General features: G+C 38.2%; 1 protein-coding gene across 1 annotated transcript in view; it reads right to left on the bottom strand.

Annotated features, from left to right (window-relative positions):
* SLC24A3 (solute carrier family 24 member 3) overlaps positions 1–21,583 on the bottom strand; it is a 311,310-nt gene that overhangs the window by 61,145 nt on the left and 228,582 nt on the right. The window contains exon 6 of the mRNA XM_075203825.1: positions 20,013–20,116. Within this exon, the coding sequence (XP_075059926.1) occupies positions 20,013–20,116 (104 nt within the window). The remainder of the gene's footprint in view (positions 1–20,012; positions 20,117–21,583) is intronic.

The following is a 21,583-nucleotide window of genomic DNA, read 5'->3' as shown; positions in this document are numbered from 1 at the left end:
ATCGCAGGGCCCATGACTCCTGCCTTATTGTTGTAGAGCTCCATGGCTCCTACCCCCTTGACTGCAGAGCTTCATAGCCTTTACCCCGTCATCGCAGAGTTGCATGGCTGCTAGTTGTATTTGACATGGTGGCCATTACATTTCATTTATAAAAATATTTTTTAATTAAAATGATCATTGGTTGATGTTATGCTTACTGTCTTGTGAATGTAAGAAAGAAAAGTTGTAAGATACTGAATCATGGATCAGGTCTGCCACCCCTGACACAATCTTTTTACACTGTGTAAGGAGATAAGAAAATATGAAACAATCTTCTTAACCATTACATTGGTTAACTTTAGTATGGCTCATTTCCAAGAAAAGCTGCCCCTCCAAGCCAAAACTCAAGGCTACAAGGTATGTACAGGTTTGCATTATCTCCAGTGCTAATAGCCATACAAGAGCAGTATTTTCATACACCTGGTTCTGGGGATAAAATGCCAAGTACAACAGCAAATTATTCATTAGTCTCCTGCACCAAAACAATTCTGTACAACTTAGTGCTCTGTGTGCCTTACTCATTCTTGGTTTGATCACAGAGGGCACTGCTACAGTGGTAGTAATTGTTACTTATTTTACACTGCTGAGCAGAGCCAAGAAAATCCCTTGTATTCCTGTGGTGAGATGAGCTGTCAGTGATTACACCAGGGATGAAATAATAACAAGATATTTTTCTTTCCAGGTCTAAAAACCAATACATGCATATTAAAGCTCTATTAGGATTAACTGCTGGCGAGAGTGTCGCTGGAGTCCCAGAGTGGTAATTAATGGTAAAGGTAAATGAGGAGAGAGGAAATAACCTGTTATAGAGTTTCCTGGTGTCTGAATGACATCCAATTTTAAAGTATAGGAAATGATGTTAACAGTTAGACTGTAACCCTTTAATTCTGAAGATTCTTTAAAGCTAACGTACTCTTCTAATACATTTTATTTCAACAACATTTAATGAATAAGTGATATCTGGCATAAGTTACATCCACTTATGCACCATTGCAGATATGAGCCCAGTGCAATTATACACAGCTGTCGGAAATAAAGTAGAGTGTTTATGGTACATGTCATTAGCTACACCAGGTTTGGACAACCTGTGGCTTACCAGCTGTTAAGGAATTCCAATGCTAGGACAACAGCTTGAAAACCACAGGATGTCTACTTATAGTCACTATTATATTTATGAAAAGTGCAAATATCAATTTAAGTATAGTTTTGTGGGGAACATTCTTTTAATACACGAACAATCCAATTTCTGAATACAGAATTTGACCTTGTTCCTTGGCAAGGTCATTTAAAAGTGACTGTTTTTTTGGAACAAGAAATGTATAATCAGCAATTACAATGTTACAGTTTTATTGTTAAAGATAACAATGGGATTTGTGGCATGTTATAATCTGTATTTTGGCAAGCATATTTTTATTTAGCAAAGCTTCACCAAACTGAGTTAACATGATAGCATTTTGAACGTGTTAATCTCCATTCATTTAACTTGCCTTTGCTGTGTCCAGACTAAGTTGACTTTGTTGGACTGGCTGCCCCCAGATAGCAAATCCAAACATATTTGAAGTAAATCAATAATAAATAAAAATAATAAATAATAATAATGGATGTATTATTATTAATAAATAAATAAACCTCTCTGCTTGAGATTGGCAGCAGAGGACTAGTTACACTTTTGTTATCAGTGTAAAGGTCCTGTAGGCATGGAGAGGAAAGCACACGCAGTGATGAATGCAGGTTCCAGCGTCCATGAACATTGACATAATCGGACCAGGTCTACCTGGTTCCAAGTATCCAGTTGTGCTACATGATTCGCAGCAGAATCTCTTTAAACAGGCAATTTAGGAATAATGTTCCCTTGTTAGACAATTTCAGTCATATATAAGAATAACCTATAGGACTATAATGTACGTGACAACTGAAACAATTAGCATGATCTAATATAATTAGCATACCTATTTGCATAAAGACAGATTCAAAATACATGTTCAGAGTATACATGAAAAAAGAATAAAGAATAAATTAACATTGCAAAAATCAAAGGAATTATTAAAATCCAATTGTATATATATATATATATATATATATATATATATATATATATATATATATATATAGTTTAAATACCCTTATGCAGGGTTCGGATAGAGAGTGGGGGCAAAGACTCTCTGGAAGTCTGCATGTTGGGAGTGATGACCGTTCTCTAAGTTCTGATACTAAATTCTGGATCTATTTGAGAATAACTTCACACAAAATTAAAATTTAATTTTGGGTTAAGATCTGAAAAATACAGAGAGTACAAAAATGCAGAAAGCAGCATTGGACTACTGAAGCCTTTGGGACGGCTCCTCCAGATTGAAGGAAATTAAGTATAATTCTATATTTTTTCATATCATAAGGGTGTCATATAAAAAACCCATACAAGTAAATGTTAAGTTTTTGGTGTTCCCTTTTAATTAACTAAGTCTTACTGAGGAACAAACTGTCTTATTTACACAAACTGCCTGCAAAGTGTGATAGAATATGGTCATCTAGGACTGACACAAACACTTCTGAGAATTAGAGCATCCACATGACATTATGTTATTCTGTGCACCTCAACTTTGCCTTTTACTTTGTGTAAATGTATTTATTGTGTCACTAAAATATAGATAAAGTGGGAATAAAGAGTGAGCCATGAAGATGACACAAAAACAGAAATTTTGGCACTAAATGATAATAATAATAATCATAATAGCAGCAGTATATTTTTCTTACCCTCTCCAGCAAACTGCACCGAAGTACAGTGTACAGCTGGAGTTGGAAGGGAAGAATCCCAAAGGAGTCTCTCCCTGTGCTAACTTTCTGAATAAAGCATAAAATGAATCAACTGGAAATAACCTGACATTTTCATTCTGGGTCTACTGTTGACTGTCATCAATATGATTTATTAGTAGGAATAAAGCATGCATATAATTGCCTATTTCTCTTGCAACCATTTTTCCATCCGTAGAGTGGCAATGATAGCTCACTTGGTGGTCAAAGTATGACGTATTTGCTAACTGTGAATTGAACTGTGTATGTAACAAACCTCATTAACAACTTAATAGAACAATAATATAAAAAAGGAGCATATATGTTATTTATTAGATTTGCCTTCACATGTGTAATGATGTCAGTACCTGCTTTGTGTGTGTGTTTGTTTTTATTTTAATGGAAAAGTAAATCCCTATTCTCCTTTGCTCATTTTACCAACCCAGGTGCTAAAAAGAGGTTAGAATGTTTTCTTAATGGCTTGTTCAATACTACCACACATTTAAATGTGATGCTTAATTTCTAGCATGACCTTTCATTTGGTGATTACTTGTATCCTCTATCAAGAAGATACTTAACTAGTCTTCTGACATTACAAACTGCCAGATTATCAGACTTCCTGATTTTGATACACATCAACACTGTTTCCTGGTTCCACTTTCTGGGCCTGATTCATCAAGGCACACATATTGTCCCTTATTCATTAAGGAAAGTAAGTAAAAAAAAAAAAAGGAGTAAATTTTCTCCTGAACAAACCATGATACAATGCAAGGGGTGCAAATTAGTTAATTATTTTGCATCTAAGTTAAATTCTGGCTGTTTTGTCATTTAGGACACAGATACTTGATAACTTTATTTTACACTGAAATTTAAAGTTGATCTAGGACATGCCCTACCCCAACTATAAATTTACCATCACATTTTAATTTACATCCCCCTCCAATGCAATATGGTTTTAACAAGGGGCAAAGTTACTCTTTTTTTGCCTTACTTTCCTTAATGAATCAGGCCCTCTGAGTGCAATGTGCATTTGATTTAAAACACACGTAACTCAGCCCTACGCATTCCGAAATTCAGCAAGGATCGGATCTGAAGATACATGTGCTGATGAATCCAAATGCAGCTCTGCTGTGCTCTGCTACACAAGACACTGCAAGATATGTCCAATACCTTTGTGGATTATAAATTCGCACAGAAAAAATAATATATTGAATTAATGTCACCTGTTAATAATATAGACATTATGGGGCGTATTCAATTGTCAGCGTTAATGCTGCAAAACGAGCGCTCGAAAAATATTACCGTTTATACCGTAATATTGCGCGCGAAAACCGTTAATACGGTAGTTTACTCGCGGAATTTCAGCTGCGAGCTGAAATTCCGAGAGTAATAACCGTATCAACGGTAAGATTTTTAGAGCGCTCATTTTGCAGCGTTAACGCTGACAATTGAATACGCCCCTAACAGTGATAAAAAAATAGTTTTTTTTAACTCCATGAAATACATTTATTAGGATGTTCTTAATGTCTACTGCACATAAAATAAATTTTTACAGTTGCTCGTGATTACAAACACATGTTCTAGTAAGCATAGGAGACAGTCATCCCTACTGATCAGGACTTAAACTAGACTTGTAGCTGGAGCAAGAGATACGGCAGAAAAATGAGTAACTTTGAGATGCCCAGAGCTTGCTTCAGACGCGACTGCGTGCACTTGAGTTTGGCACACCCTTGCTGTAATTTGACAACACCTCTTCCCTACCCCGATCCCTTCCCAAAATCATAGGCTGTAGTAAGTGTCCTTCGCATACAAAGATCGAGCAGACAGGGCTGTGTTTTCTGGTGTATGGTCCAGTTCTGGACATGTGTAGAGCGATTTTGCATACGGCTGATATGTGCCTTGATGTATCAGGCTCTCTGATTCTTCAGTGCTAGCTTGCTTAATCCCTGCTTCTGATTCTTCAACTGCTGTCCTAGCTATGTCTTGAAGCTCCATGATATTGGAATCCACTGCTATCCTGGTACTTCCTTCATTCTGCAAGTCCCTTTGCTGTCACTCAGTTTCCAGTCAACCAGCATACCAACAGAATAATTAGGCCCTTTTACATTGGATTAAACGGAAGCCGCAGCTTCCACAATACTTTCTATGCTACGGGTGATTCAGCAAGTTTAGATAAACCAGATGCTGACCAGACAATATTCAACTCCACCGTTAAGCCCCTTGGTTTTATTTCTGGATCCCCTAGTATTGATGGAGGAGAAATTTGGAGCAACCAAAGACCGTAGATATACACATAACCTCTTCCTCTGTTGTATTAGTGAAGAAAATCACCTCTTCAGGGGTGGATGTCATGTCCACTCCTCAAGAAGTCCAGATGATCATCGGGAATCTCTTTCTCAGATTGGACTGTGAATTCCTGCAATAATTGATTGACATGATGCAGAATTTCATGGATTGAGTTTTCACTTGGTAACATCAGATTTCCATAATACTCCAGTTCTGATTGAGACCATTAATCTGTAGCCCTTTGCCTCTAGGCATCACCATAGACAATCAGTCACTGCAGGTAGTGGTCATGGCAACACATCAAGAGATGCTTTGTTTTAAGATAATCCAGTCTCCACATTTTCTATCGTACTAGGTCGGTCCTGGTTCAAGTTCCACAATCCATGTATCCACTGGATACTGTAAAGAAGATGGTCACATTTTCTTCATAATACTGTACCAGCATTTGTCTTCTCATGAACACCTCTGATCCTGCACGTGTACATCTGGTCATATCATCCTCAGAGTCGGCTCCGTCTACACTACCAATGGCAAGCCATGATTATTAAGTGAGTGATTTTGAAAATAGTCAAGCTGACAAATTTACACCTCACCTCACCTCACCCAGATTTATTTCCAGCCTGTTATGTTATACTCACTCTCTGAGCCCAAACAAGAGATCCTGAGGGTGTACATGGATGATGACCTATGGGATGGGTTAATATGGCACTCTAATTATCCTGCAGGGACTCCTAACTTCTTTCTAAGCAAGATATACGCCTATTTGACTCTCAGGATGTAAATCAGATCAATACCAACTTCGCTTGGTTCCAAAATTTTTATCTAACTCTTGATTAATCACAATATTTACAAAACTTGACCACAGGATACTGTCAGGATCTGGAAGTCAGGCTAACACCACGAGCATGCTCAGAATTACCTTTTGTGACAGTAATTAGACAAGCATTTTGAGCATGCTCAGTACCAATACTTCACTTTTTCATCTTCCAGCTATTGGTGATTAACTATAATCAAGAGGGTATGTAACATAGCAGCGGGCAGCCAAATACTGCAAGATTATTATGCTCCCTAGGCTTTTGTACAAAAGCACCTATTTTTAATAAAGTGCATTGATTTGTGGGTAAAGATCTATGAGGGTGTGAAAGTTTGCCCTAGCGAATGCGAGGAGTTGGGTGGATTGGGGGACATTCCGCACTCAGTACAGATTGGGCATACCATAATGCTAAAACAAGATTACATTTTGCAGGTTATTTAAATGAGATAAAGGGGTGAAGAGGGCACTTTTACAGTGTGTTTCCTGCTTATTGGAATGGAACATAGACATTTTCTTCCCCAAAGAAGAGGTGATGGAGATCGCATCTCATCAATTTGTACATTCCAGTAGCACTTCTGAGGGAAAGTGGAAAGTGCACTCCAGGGGGCATTTCAACCGATGTAATAAAAAGCTACAATGACAGTCCCAATATCCACTCACTTAAATATAATACACTAAGCCAAAGTTTAATAATAATATTTTTAAAATAAAAAATATACAAATACTTAGTTTTTTATTTTAATGACTTTCTTTTTTTATTTCCCGCCCAAAAAAGTAGACGATATTATGTTAGAAAACAAAAATAAAAAAGTTGTAATTTCCATAAAAATACCTTTTAGTAAAGAAGATTTACACATGATAAAAAGTTTGCGGGAATCCAAGAATTACAGCAGCCATCACTTTCTACGAGAGTTTCCAGAAAAACATTGGACCAGAAGCGGATTAGATAAATTGCTTAGAAAAATTAGGGTAACAGCGTCAGTGGACTGCGTCATTGGTAGTGGCAGACGAATGTCATTGCGCACTGAAGAAAATGTCGCCATTTTCGGAGATCTTATTCTGAGTCAAGATAACGCTTCGAATACTCATAGAACAACACGTCAAATATCCAGAGAAACCGCAATTCATCGGTCCAGTGTTGTTCGAATAATTCATAGAGATCTTCAACTAAAGTGCCTTAAGAAGAAGCCAGCACAGGAACTGACAGAAGCAAATCGACTGTCGCATTTGAAAAGATCAAGAGAACTGTTGATAAAATATCCTCGTCATATGGTTGACTTCATCTTCTTTACTGAGAAGTTGTCCACTGTTGCATGACCAAGTAACGCGCAGAATGTTCGCCTGTACATCATGCGTGGCACTAAGAAAAGGCAGGTTGCTGCAAACAGACTGTTGCATATGCGTAACCATTTCAGCAAGTCTGTTATGCTGTTTGTTGCGATTTCGATGCTTGGTCATTCACATTTAGTCTCCATTGATCCTGGAGTAAAAATCAACAGCGCCTATTATCACGATGTTCTGCTGTCACAGCATCTCCTACCCGTTATCAGAAATCTGGAACCAGAAGGCTATTTTGTCTTTCAACAGGACAGTGCGCCAGCCCACACAGCCAGGGAAACCATCGAAACGCTAACAAAAGAGACACCTGACTTCATTCCTCCCACATTATGGCCTCCGAACAGTCCAGATTTGAATCCTGTCGATTATAAAGAGTGGAGCATGATGCAAGAGAGAATCTACCAGGTAACAATCCATGATGTAAATGATCTGAAACAACGTTTGTTGGAAGTGTGGACGGGTCTGGATCAGAAGATCATCGACGATGCTGTTGCCCAATGGCGCCAGCGCCTCCAGACTTGCGTGCAAGCAGAAGGAGGACATTTTGAACATCTTCTTTAATTAAATAATCAAACCGTACTAATGAGGGTTTCTTCACAAAAATATTAAAGACTATTTCCATGTAATACTTTGTTACAAAATCTAGAAAAAAATTGTTCGTAAAATGAATTTTCGGCAGAAAAGTTTTAAAACTCATATCTTTTTATCCGTTGAATACATTTTTATGATATGTTAGAATCATATTTTGGGCTCAATTCTCTAAATTTCTGGAAAGTTTTAGTATGATATGATCAGGCATTAGTGATATATAAAATAAACAGTTTGGCTTACTGTGACAATTATGTACTATATCTAATGACTGATTGTTATTTTCTGTTAAATTCATGAATGACAATGTATATTGTATGTAACCTTGTAATGTAATCTCAACGTGTGCTTTGCTAGATGACATGAGTTTGAACTTATGCAAGTTTCATTAATTTGTAGAAAATAGCCAGACCAGGGAGAGATAGGATCTTGGAGGAGTTTGAAGCCCCACAGTTGTAAACCATCTAGCCTCTCAAGCAGAGCAATGGTGAGAATTCAAGGTCCTGTGAACATTCTTGATCTCAGGACATCCCTAGCTCACTTCGAAAGCCCTGTGAAATTTGGGAGATCAATCTGACCTTATTGACAGCTAAACTCCAAAAGTGGGGAGTGGAAGCTATGTAAAAAAAAGTTTAAAATCTTCTCACTTAGACAAGAACATCTGTATTCTCATGAGGGGGTCTCTCAAGACTGAAATGTCCCATTTTCCTCAATTGTGTTCCCTCACACATCAGGCATTAACTAGTAAGTAGTGACTTATTTTCTGAAAATTATTTGTGCAAATATATTGTATGTCCTGTTATTAATTTTTGTAACAAAGTCTTGGAACCATTTTTCAGATTAAATAAATTTAATCTATTGTATTCTCCGTGATTCTCTGTGAACTTACGAAGCCCAGGGAGGCTCATGCTACAAGTGTAAACCTCTCTGCTTCAGGAGAGCAGTCAGTCACGACCAGCTGTTCAGATTGCTGTATCTGGGACAGGCTGGGCGTTCGTGACACTTACTTTTTATTGAATCACAGTGTAGATGAAATTCATAAAGTGGGTGTTCATAAAGTGTTAAGCTGAGCTTTGATTTTCCACCATTGTTACCAACAATCTGCAAATGAAGGGGCAGACTGATTTTGCATAGTTGTTTGTTAAGGCTATGAAGTTCGCATGCAAAATTCCTAGCCTTAGATTGTGAGCTTGGGAGCAGGGTTCTCTTACCTCTCTGTCTGTATGTATTACCCAGTATTGACTTATAAATGTTTGTTCCCAATTGTAAAGGGCTACGGAATTTGTTGGCGCTATATAAATAAATGTTGTTGATGATGATGATGCATCTTAAAATGACTAGGTGGGGCAAGCAGCTGTAGCTTGTGCACATAATGAAGCAGCACTTTTAGTGGAATAAAATAAATGTAAAACTAATCACTGAAATGTAATTGCACAAGCAGTGGACAGTACTAGTACAAGTCTTATTTACTTTCTGGCAGTGAAATTAAAGCTTAAAAGATTAGGCCACATGCAGGATAGTCTTATGGAAGAACTAAACCGCAAATAAATAAATCTTAATGTCTCCAATATACTATTTGAGTGGAATACTAAATTCATTTCTTCTTGAAATTCCCATAGAGATTGCTGAATGACACATTACGGGCCTGAGTCATTAAGGAGAACAAAGCAAAAAAAAAATGAGTAACTTTGCACCTGGGCAAAACCATGTTGCATTGGAGGGGGAGGTAAATTTAAACTGCGGGGACAGATTTATAGTTGCGGTAAAGCGTGTCCTAGATCAATTTTAAATTTCAGTGTCAAAATAAAGCTATCAATTATTTGTGTGCTATACAAAAAAACAGCCAGCATTTAACTTATGTGCAAAATAATAAACTCATTTGCACCCCTTGCATTGTAACATAGTTTGTCGGAAACATTTACTCCTTTTTTTGCCTTACTCTCCTTAATGACTCAGGCCTTACATGTTTATGACAGGTATCTAGTTAGGAAAATAACCATATATGCTGCGATGTACAGAGTATATTTATAATTCACACCAGTCCTTGCCCCATTGAAGCTTATAGTCTTAGTATTTAGTTAAAGCAGGGGAAAATGATACTGGAATCCCCCAACAAAAGCAGCAATCACATCAGGCCATGACCAGCAGGGCAGCAAGTCCCGCAGAGTATGGTCCTACTGTCATAAAGTGACAATAGACTCGTCAGCACGGGGCATAATTCTCAAGAGTAAATGGACTCACAAACAAAGTGCGCCCCTTACCCCAAGGGCAAACCTGCCCTGTATTAAATAACAGTGGGAATCTTTCTATCACCCCTTTGGTGGTGGGTTCTACAAGTACCAGGATGATGACAAGTATCAGGAGATTGGCTGGGCCAATCTAGCAGCTGTGTGTTTGGGACCATTGTCTTGTTGAAATATCCATCCTCGTTTCATCTTCAGTATCCTGCTAGATGGCAGCAGATTTTTATCAAGAATGTCTCGGTACATTTTTCCATTCATCCTTCTTTCAATTATATGCAGTATGCCAGTACCATGTGCAGAAAAACAGCCCCACACCATGATGTTCCCAAACGTCACTGTTGGTATGGTGTTTTTGGGGTGATGTGCAGTGCCATTTCTCCTCCAAACATGGTGTGTATTATGACATCAAAGAGTTCAATTTTGCTCTCATCTGACCACACTATATTCTCCCAGTATTTCTCAGGCTTATGCAAATGTTGTGCAGCAAACTTTAAACAAGCTTCAACATGTTTTTTCTTCAGCAAAGGAGTCTTGCGTGGTGAGTGTGCTTACAGGCCATGGCGGCTGAGTGCATTACTTATTGTTTTCTTGGAAACAATTGTACCTGATAATTCCAGGTCTTGCTGAAGATCTCCACAAGTGGTTCTTGGACAACTCTTCTGATAATTTTTTTCACTCCTCTGTCAAAAATCTTGTGAAGTGCACCTGGTTGTGGCCGGTTTATGGTGAAATTATGCTTTTTCCACTTCCGGATTATAGCCCCATCAATGCTCACTGGAACATTAAGCAGTTTAGAGGTCCTTCTGTAACCAATGCCATCAATATGTTTTACAACAATAAGGTAGCGAAGGTCGTGAGAGAGCTCTTTGCTTTTACCCATCATGAGATGTTTCTTGTGTGACACCTTCGTAATGAGACACCTTTTTATAGGCCATCATTTATAGACTGCTTTCTAGTTACTGACTTCAGCTGGTGTCTTCTCTTTTCATGGGTTTTTGAACCTCCTTTTCTTCATGTGTTCAATACTTGTCTCCTATGTCATTTCACATTATTACACAAAACTTAAACTATGGAAATCTATGGTTTGACTCCTTTGCATGTGTGGATTGCAAGTGTTGTTGTTGCTGACATTTGGTGTAAATTTCATTACAATAGCCACATTAAACAAATATTTACTGAGATGTTGATGTGTTCAATACTTATTTCACCCGGTGTTTGTATGTGTTTGTGTATATACATATATATATATATATATATATATATATATATAGACACACACACACACACACACACACACACACACACACACACACACACACACACACCGTGTATGGACCACATTCAGTGCAATACAGTAACTTTCAGCTGTTCAGCTGCTTTATTTAGTTAATTTAATTTTATGCCACGTAAACCACACTAACCTAATGCTTTATCCTAAGCATTCATTTAAATGGTTCATATATAAAAAATGTAATGTCTGTGGTTTGGAGACTATCTGGCATGGGAGAGGCCGAACATTACTCCAGACCAGTGTGCAAATTAGAGATGGTCACTGACCCCCGTGTTTTGGTTTTGGATTCGGTTTTGGATCTGGATTACCGTCGTGTTTTGGTTTTGGTTTTGGTTTTGCAAAACCGCCATTGCGTGTTTTGGTTTTGGTTTTGGTTTTGTTTGGTTTTGTTTTGCTATTTTTTGGGAAAATCCATGTTTTTGGGCCTAAATTAACCCAATTTAGTGCTCCAACTGTTTTAGAGACAAGTAATCTAATTGTTGAGGTAATAAATCATCCAAAAAAACAGTTTAATTCTTCGTTGGTAGGCCTATTCTACACACAAAACAGATTGTCTTCCTCTCCATCTATGCATATTGGCAATGCAGCCATCGTCTTTGAATGTATATTACACCCTACACTTATAGTTAAATATGTAAAGAAATGGAAAAAGCCAGTTTGGTTTCTGTCTCTCAAGGCCCCCCTCCACTTGTATAAAATAGCAAAAAATTCAGCCATTATAGACTGTACAATATTAATTGACATGGAGAAAGCCAGTTTGGTTTCTGTCTCTCTAGGCCCCCCTCCACTTGTATAAAATACTAAAAAATTCAGCCATTATAGACTGTACAATATTAATTGACATGGAGAAAGACAGTTTGGGGTCACTCTGTCTCTCTAGGCCCCCCTCCACTTGTATAAAATACTAAAAAATTCAGCCATTATAGACTGTACAATATTAATTGACATGGAGAAAGACAGTTTGGGGTCACTCTGTCTCTCTAGGCCCCCCTCCACTTGTATAAAATACCAAAAAATTCAGCCATTATAGACTGTACAATATTAATTGACATGGAGAAAGCCAGTTTGGTTTCTGTCTCTCTAGGCCCCCCTCCACTTGTATAAAATACTAAAAAATTCAGCCATTATAGACTGTACAATATTAATTGACATGGAGAAAGCCAGTTTGGTTTCTGTCTCTCTAGGCCCCCCTCCACTTGTATAAAATACTAAAAAATTCAGCCATTATAGACTGTACAATATTAATTGACATGGAGAAAGACAGTTTGGGGTCACTCTGTCTCTCTAGGCCCCCCTCCACTTGTATAAAATACTAAAAAATTCAGCCATTATAGACTGTACAATATTAATTGACATGGAGAAAGACAGTTTGGGGTCACTCTGTCTCTCTAGGCCCCCCTCCACTTGTATAAAATACCAAAAAATTCAGCCATTATAGACTGTACAATATTAATTGACATGGAGAAAGCCAGTTTGGTTTCTGTCTCTCTAGGCCCCCCTCCACTTGTATAAAATACTAAAAAATTCAGCCATTATAGACTGTACAATATTAATTGACATGGAGAAAGACAGTTTGGGGTCACTCTGTCTCTCTAGGCCCCCCTCCACTTGTATAAAATACCAAAAAATCCAGCCGATATAGACTGTACAATATTAATTGACATGGAGAAAGCCAGTTTGGTTTCTGTCTCTCTAGGCCCCCCTCCACTTGTATAAAATACTAATAAATTCAGCCGTTATATACTGTACAATATAAATTGAAATGGACAAAGGCAGTTTGGTATCTGTCTGCATCAGATCCTCTCTCCACTAGGAGTAAAATAGAAAACTATTCAGCCGTTATATAATCTAGAATATAAATAGAAATTGAGAAAGGCAATTTGGTATCTGTCTGCATCATAATCATCAACATCATCATTAGCGCCCTCGTCGCCTACACAAATCTCCCCCTCATCCTCTTCTAATTCCAAAGTGGCATCCTCAATTTGGGTATCACCGGCTACACTCGGGCTATTAAGGCACACATCAGCAGAATGCTCACGATTAGACATCCCACTGTTGGATGGACTCTCCACAGGGATTGTTATCATTTGTGAATCAGAGCAAATATTCTCCTGTAATGCCTCACTGTTATCTTGCAGCTCGGCTTTGACGCGTAACAGTAGTTGTGCACCAATTGTAGGCTGGGTAACTTTTTGGGATCTGCCACTAATAGCCAAAGGTGAAGGCCTCATTCTCTCTTTGCCACTGCGTGTGTAGAATGGCATGCTTGCAATTTTTTTTTTATCGTCACTTAACTTTTGCTCAGTTACACTTCTTTTTCGCTTCAATACAGTAAATTTTTTTTTGGTTTTTGTTTTTTGCACTAATTTGAAAACACTCTGTTGTTTGACATCGCCTTGGCCAGATGACGTACTGGGAACACTAACATCAGGACTGGTGACAGAACCTGGTTGCTCATTTAGATCATATGTGGACTGCTTTGAATCCATTCTGAGCGCAAACCACTGAGGAGTGCTAAAAATTATTGAGTAGATACTGCTGACAGATATGACTTTTGACAGCCAGAAATATTAATGCACAATTAGGGAGGACACCCCAAAAACACTGAGGAGTGCTAAAAATTATTGAGTAGATACTGCTGACAGATATGACTTTTGACAGCCAGAAATATTAATGCACAATTAGGGAGGACACCCCAAAAACACTGAGGAGTGCTAAAAATTATTGAGTAGATACTGCTGACAGATATGACTTTTGACAGCCAGAAATATTAATGCACAATTAGGGAGGACACCCCAAAAACACTGAGGAGTGCTACAAATTATTGAGTAGATACTGCTGACAGATATGACTTTTGACAGCCAGAAATATTAATGCACAATTAGGGAGGACACCCCAAAAACACTGAGGAGTGCTACAAATTATTGAGTAGATACTGCTGACAGATATGACTTTTGACAGCCAGAAATATTAATGCACAATTAGGGAGGACACCCCAAAAACACTGAGGAGTGCTAAAAATTATTGAGTAGATACTGCTGACAGATATGACTTTTGACAGCCAGAAATATTAATGCACAATTAGGGAGGACACCCCAAAAACACTGAGGAGTGCTAAAAATTATTGAGTAGATACTGCTGACAGATATGACTTTTGACAGCCAGAAATATTAATGCACAATTAGGGAGGACACCCCAAAAACACTGAGGAGTGCTAAAAATTATTGAGTAGATACTGCTGACAGATATGACTTTTGACAGCCAGAAATATTAATGCACAATTAGGGAGGACACCCCAAAAACACTGAGGAGTGCTACAAATTATTGAGTAGATACTGCTGACAGATATGACTTTTGACAGCCAGAAATATTAATGCACAATTAGGGAGGACACCCCAAAAACACTGAGGAGTGCTAAAAATTATTGAGTAGATACTGCTGACAGATATGACTTTTGACAGCCAGAAATATTAATGCACAATTAGGGAGGACACCCCAAAAACACTGAGGAGTGCTAAAAATTATTGAGTAGATACTGCTGACAGATATGACTTTTGACAGCCAGAAATATTAATGCACAATTAGGGAGGACACCCCAAAAACACTGAGGAGTGCTACAAATTATTGAGTAGATACTGCTGACAGATATGACTTTTGACAGCCAGAAATATTAATGCACAATTAGGGAGGACACCCCAAAAACACTGAGGTGTGCTAAAAATTATTGAGTAGATACTGCTGACAGATATGACTTTTGACAGCCAGAAATATTAATGCACAATTAGGGAGGACACCCCAAAAACACTGAGGAGTGCTACAAATTATTGAGTAGATACTGCTGACAGATATGACTTTTGACAGCCAGAAATATTAATGCACAATTAGGGAGGACACCCCAAAAACACTGAGGAGTGCTAAAAATGATTGAGTAGATACTGCTGACAGATATGACTTTTGACAGCCAGAAATATTAATGCACAATTAGGGAGGACACCCCAAAAACACTGAGGTGTGCTACAAATTATTTAGTAGATAATGCTGACAGATATGACTTTTGACAGCCAGAAATATTAATGCACAATTATGGGGGACACCCCAAAAGCGCTGGGGAGTGCCAAATATGAAGAAAAAATAATAAACCTCTATCCTCCTCTCTGCACTAGCGATTTTGGTTAGAGCAATTGCAAGAACAATATGGTATTCTCTGTCCCTGCTCTAATTAGCCTATGACTACACCCTGCTCTCTCCCTCTGTCAAATGGCGATGGATTGCTGTGGAGGCGTGTATTTATAAAGTTGAAGTATCGCGAGAACCGAGTCCCGAGATCCGACGACGTCACAATGACGTTCGGCCTCGATTTGGATTCGGAATGGGCGGGAGAGTACCGAGCTGCTCAGCTCGGTACTCGGATACCCAAAGTTCGGGTGGGTTCGGTTCTCGGAGAACCGGACCCGCCCATCTCTAGTGCAAATACAGGTGCCAATACACAATAATCTATTATTCTGGCAAAATGTGGCTCTACCGAATATAAATGGGTATGTTGTGAAAATTTATGCACATTTCAGGGATTTTTCAGAAAAAAACAGTAATTGATTTAATGTTTAATCTGAGTGTACAATGTCATTAAGACAAGTTTGCAATGTCAAAAAATAATGTAATAATCAATTATATCCAAGCAACATTTGGATACTTTAAAATAGTCTGAAAACCTTAGAAAGCGGCTGTAAAATGAACACATATCATCAGTTAATTGAACAACAGAGCATGATAAGTCTGCTTAACTGTCAGAGGATGAAGCAATATTTGGGCATTTTCACCTGCTATTAAATGTAAACCAAAGTAACACTGAGATGGACTGAGACTTTATAAAGTGCCTAAAGTTAGAGTGGAGTTATAGAAACAGAATAGATAAGAGAATATGTAGACCAGAAATGAAAGGAAAATGTAACAATCTGATCTTTGATAAAAATGCATCACAGATTTCAAAGCCCCGTGACCTTAGACGGTGAAGTGCAAATGTAACAGAAAGCAACTGGAGATTAAAGGACACTAGAAGATGACAACAAAGGAAAACATAAAAGTTTCCACAACATCAGCCCATATACAAATAACACTCCTATACTGGCACCAGCCATAGAGAATAAAGAGTGACTCTATTTCATCCTATGTACAAAGCAATAAAAATGATTGAATGGCACCTACAGTATTTTATTATTCACTATTGTGCACCAATAAAATGGTTCATTATCACCAGGTTGTAGTCTGTTTTTTTTTTAAGTCTACCATGTAATATAATAATATAAAAAGCTGTTGTTTTCTAGTAGTATTTGCATTTCACATCATATCAATTACACCTGAATTTTATCCTTTTCATTATGCTACACAGCAGCAGAAAACATATGGGGCCACGCAAACTGTTCACCTTGGGCACAGATAACAAGCTGTAGCCCGGGCTGCTCCCCATCTGTGGAATGATCTTCCACTCCCTATTAGGTTAGCCTCTACTCTCCAAGGCTTCAAGTGTGTCCTGAAGACTAATTTATTTATTCAAGCCTATAAGCCCTGCTCCTAACTCCTTTGCCTCCGCTAACACCTTCTTCTATTATTCCATCACCCTCTGTACCCCTAGGCCTGCTTCCCTAGCCCTGTTTTCCTGAGCTCAGGCCTTCTTCATCACTCTTACTCACTGTCCCATAATTTATTTGATCTACTTTACCAAGTTATCTGTGTATTTTTTGTTTATTCATTATGTCTAGTCTCTGTATTTTGTTTTTTTGTTTTTCATGTAATGTGTTATGGATGATTGCTGTCTGTTTATGTCATGTACGGCACTGCTCATCTTTTGTGGCGCCGTATAAATAAAAGATAATAATAATAATAATAATTATAATAATAATAATAATAATAATAAAACAGTCTGTCTGCCCCAGTAAAGAAGCCAATGACGTGGCTCAAAATGGTTTTACAACTTCAGATGACGTTAATTTATTGCTAAATTCGGAATTCCGTGCCGCAATTTTTACCAAACATCTGCTTTACATTACTGGATTCTTTTTGTGATTTTCAACCATTTATTTTTATCACTGTCTGGGAATACAATACAACTCAATAGAGGCCAGTATGGTGTTATACCTGGTGAAGAGGAAATGTAGAAGTGGCAGTATGCAAAATGTAAGTGAATTGAATTTGATTGTTTTACAATGAAGTCAGTAGGAGAAGTTACGGTATGGATTACCACCGTGTACACACCCACTTCGACCACTGATCATACCCAAGGATGATTAATTTATTCAGAAAAAATTGCATGGCATGTAAAAGCCAATACGAGTGAATCATCTCATGTTTGGAAAAATCCATTATGGTCCCCACTATCGGCTTAATATAGAGTTTGACATATTTTAGGTCCTGGAAGTACGCGTAAAAATCATACTTACCGTCATTTTGGGGACAAAAGCTGCGATTCAACGGGAATCGTGGCGTTTTGGGATTTAATTATGCCCACTTCACTAGGAAGTGGGCAGAAATATCCAGATGCGGGAGATTGCCACACTCGCCCGGGAGTCCGGGAGACTCTCGCAAAATGCGGGAGTCTCCCGGACATTCCGGGAGAGTTGGCAAGTATGGTAAAAATCATGTCACCAAAATTGTGGGATCATGTTTGTATGTTGAGTTCCACGTATCTCAAGAACACAGCAGTAGTACCAGGCGTACTCAGGAGTACAAATGGGGATACTTATACCCAACTATAGTGCAGGGATGCGGCTTCCCAGTGTTATTTATAAATATCACATTACCTTATTCACAAACAATATAACGTAACACAATGCCATATACACAAGAATAGTGTTCTGACAGTGTTATTAATAAATGTGAAAGTAGCATTGTTTATATAAAATATAATTAAATACAAACACCCCCACACCCATCAGTTATGTGGTTTTTAAAAAATGAATCTAATGGGAATCGTTTTTTCTGCAGTAGTCAAAATGGAAATGACAAATTAGAAATTGAATGGATGGCAACTTCTCCCAGGGGCATGGTACTCTTACAGAATATCATTACTTTACATCTTAAAGATGAAACATCTAAATGCACACACATAGATGTACATAGATGTGTAGAATGACCGACAGAATTGTGAGCATCATCTTACACTCTAACTAAGCTGTGCTTTTAATATACGACATATTGTGCCACAGAAGACCCTGCTTATATAAACCGCTGCACCCAGGCCCGGCGCTCCCATTAGGCAACCCTAGGCAGTTGCCTAGGGCGCCGGGACCTGCAGGGCGCCGCTGACTAGATTTTCTAATCTAGTCAGCGGTTCAGCGGCTCGGGAGAGAAATGCAGCGGCGGCGGGGTGATCATGTGATAGTCTGTCCAGCGGCGCCTCTGAGGTATCACACTGTCTGTCACTGACAGACAGTGTGAATAAAGTTCTTCCCAACGCCCCACTCCCCTTCCCTCTCAGCATGCATCGCGAAGAGCAGCTAGAGGAAGAAAAGGTAAGTAAAATTTAATTATTTTTTTATTTAGTGTGTTAGGGGGGCGCGGGCAAAATTTTGCCTAGGGCGCCGTGAACCCTAGCACCGGCCCTGGCTGCACCACACACTGTTGGTAATTGGGCAGGTTTTTGTTTATTAAAGTTAGAAAGGTTAATTTACACAGCAACATGTGTGTGTGTGTGTGTGTGTGTGTGTGTGTGTGGATGGGGGGGTTGCTAAAATTTGTATCTTCTGGTGTGAGGAGCTAGGTGGATCAGGAAGTTCCTTGCTGAACGCAGGCTAGGCACACTTCTAATGTTGTACCTACAAGATAAAGTGAGCTTTTATTTTGCAGGACAAGATATTTAAATGATATTCAAAAGCTGCAGATAATGCATTTACAGGGACAATCCCTACCCACGCTGGGCCATAGTGAGTGTTCCCATCTCCACAAAAGGACTATTTTTGTCCTCAGAGGCAGTGGAGATCAGACTTGGGCTTTGTGTGCCTTCTAGATGGACTATATGAAAAGAACATTTTAGGTACACTTCAAACAATGTAATAAATACATTCAAACACACAAAGGTTAAACATGTAATAAAGACTCAATGCCCACTGACTCTCATGATATATTTAAGACAGGAATGAGGCTAAACCGAGCAGTATTTTAAAGGAAAAACTGAATCTAAAGTGACAGAGAGCTAGATTTGAACTGGACCCGCAATCCGGCAAAAGAGGTCACAGAGTTTTTCGGGGGAAAGTTCCCAAAACCAGAATGTGGGCGTGCATCTGTGTTGCACAATGTGGATAAACAGGAACATTGGTGCAAGAACCAATGTGTGGGCATTTTCTTATGATTTATAAATGAGCCACAGTGACTTGCGCTGACCGGACTATGACAGAATAAAAGAGAAAGAAGCTTATACTTAATTTTATAAATAAACAGAACTGTTTTCACATTGTAGGTAGGAAACAACATTGCAATTCATCCTTTACTACAAAATATAAAAAAATGAGGTTTCGTTCCACTAATGTCCAAAGTTGCATTCCTCCTTAGAGACTAATATGCAAATTATTATATATTTTATTGACTTGAAAACATTTAAATTTGTGACAATATCAATAATAATAGATCTTACATGTCCAGCAAACAGGCCACAGACTCCAATTATGCAGAGGATGTTGAACACAGCTGAGCCAACGATGGTACCAACTCCCACGTCTCCCTTTGTGATGAATACTCCTGCAAGAAAGGTTCATCCATCATAATGTACTCATTAAAGAAAGATAAGTAAACACAACACAGGAATCCTACTGTCCTGTACACTGATTTCACATTGTTCATACACAGATAGGATCAGTAAGAAAAACATGCATAACATAAACATACAACATACAATATACATAATACTACACCTGGTACAGGGCATCAGCTGTGCTAACAAGTGATATTCTCACAAGACAATAAAGATTTTAGGAATCATCTTATTGTTTCTGTGGATTTATAATTATATTGATATGAGAAGGGTTTTTTGGCAAAATAAATGTTTTTGACAGGATATAATGACTGACTGCTGAATTTGACAGGTATCAGGTTACTGGAAATTTGAATGTGGGGAGAGGGGTGTGCGCTGTCTTGGGGTTTGGTGCACCGTCACTGTCCTAAATAGGCTTACACATTGCATGGGGAAGCTTTGCAAGACTAGTCCATACTGGACCAGGGGCTTGGATAAATACGCTGATACTTAATTAGCCTTTCTACTGCGAAAATGGCTGTTTTTGCAGGAGTTTGATAAATAGGCCCTTAAATCTTTTGCCATCAATACACAGGGGAACATTCTAGACACGTTGTTACATTTGAAATTCTAGTCAATTGATTAAAATCTTTGAAAATGATTTGTTTTTAAGCAGCTGAAGTTATTTTGCTTCATCTGGCATTTGCATTAGTATTATTTGTGGCTTTTAGAATATTTGAGTTAGTTTCTAAACTAATATATGACCCTCAGGTTTTAATGTACAAGAAGTATCACTGTCATCAGAAAGAGTGCATCGATTTTTACTAAGATCCAAAACAGATCAAAGCCGGTAAAGGCACTGGGATAGGACTAGGTAAAAATACTAACAGGTATGTATGTATATGCAGGGGTACTGATGTATTAGTTTATGCTTTTAGGACCATTTTTGCCAGAGCCTTTATTGATGTACTCAGACAATGCTCCATTTATGATTTTTGAATATAAGAAAGTATTTGTAAATATTTAGACATTCTAGATTTGCACCTGAAGAGATTTACTCCTTTAGAATAGATGGTGCAACAGAAGCAGCTAGATCAGGCCTACCACTGAATATAATTAAGCAAGTCGGCTGCTGGGAATAACATTGCTTTCACATTTATGTCAGGCTCCATTTGGTCAGGCACTAATTCTGTTATTCTTACAGGACCTGTGATAGAGATAATTTGGAACATGGCCCATTCATGTGATTATTGGGCAAATCACAACATCAATCATCAGCCGATAAACTGGCCTGGAGGGGTTTGAAAATAGGACAGGGCAATCGATTATGTTTCTATACTGAGTATCATCTTATTATATGTAGATGGAAATGACATGGAAAAGATTCAACTGGTAATTTTATTACATAAAATTAAGCATGCGTATCTCAAATTAAGATGTAATTATAATTTGATGTGAAAAAGTTTTGAGAGATA

This window comes from Mixophyes fleayi, chromosome 3, assembly GCF_038048845.1.
Source record: "Mixophyes fleayi isolate aMixFle1 chromosome 3, aMixFle1.hap1, whole genome shotgun sequence".
Classification (NCBI taxonomy): Eukaryota; Metazoa; Chordata; class Amphibia; order Anura; family Limnodynastidae; genus Mixophyes; species Mixophyes fleayi.
The sequence above is the reverse complement of the archived record's forward strand: the minus strand, read 5'-3'. Positions and strand labels throughout refer to the sequence as shown.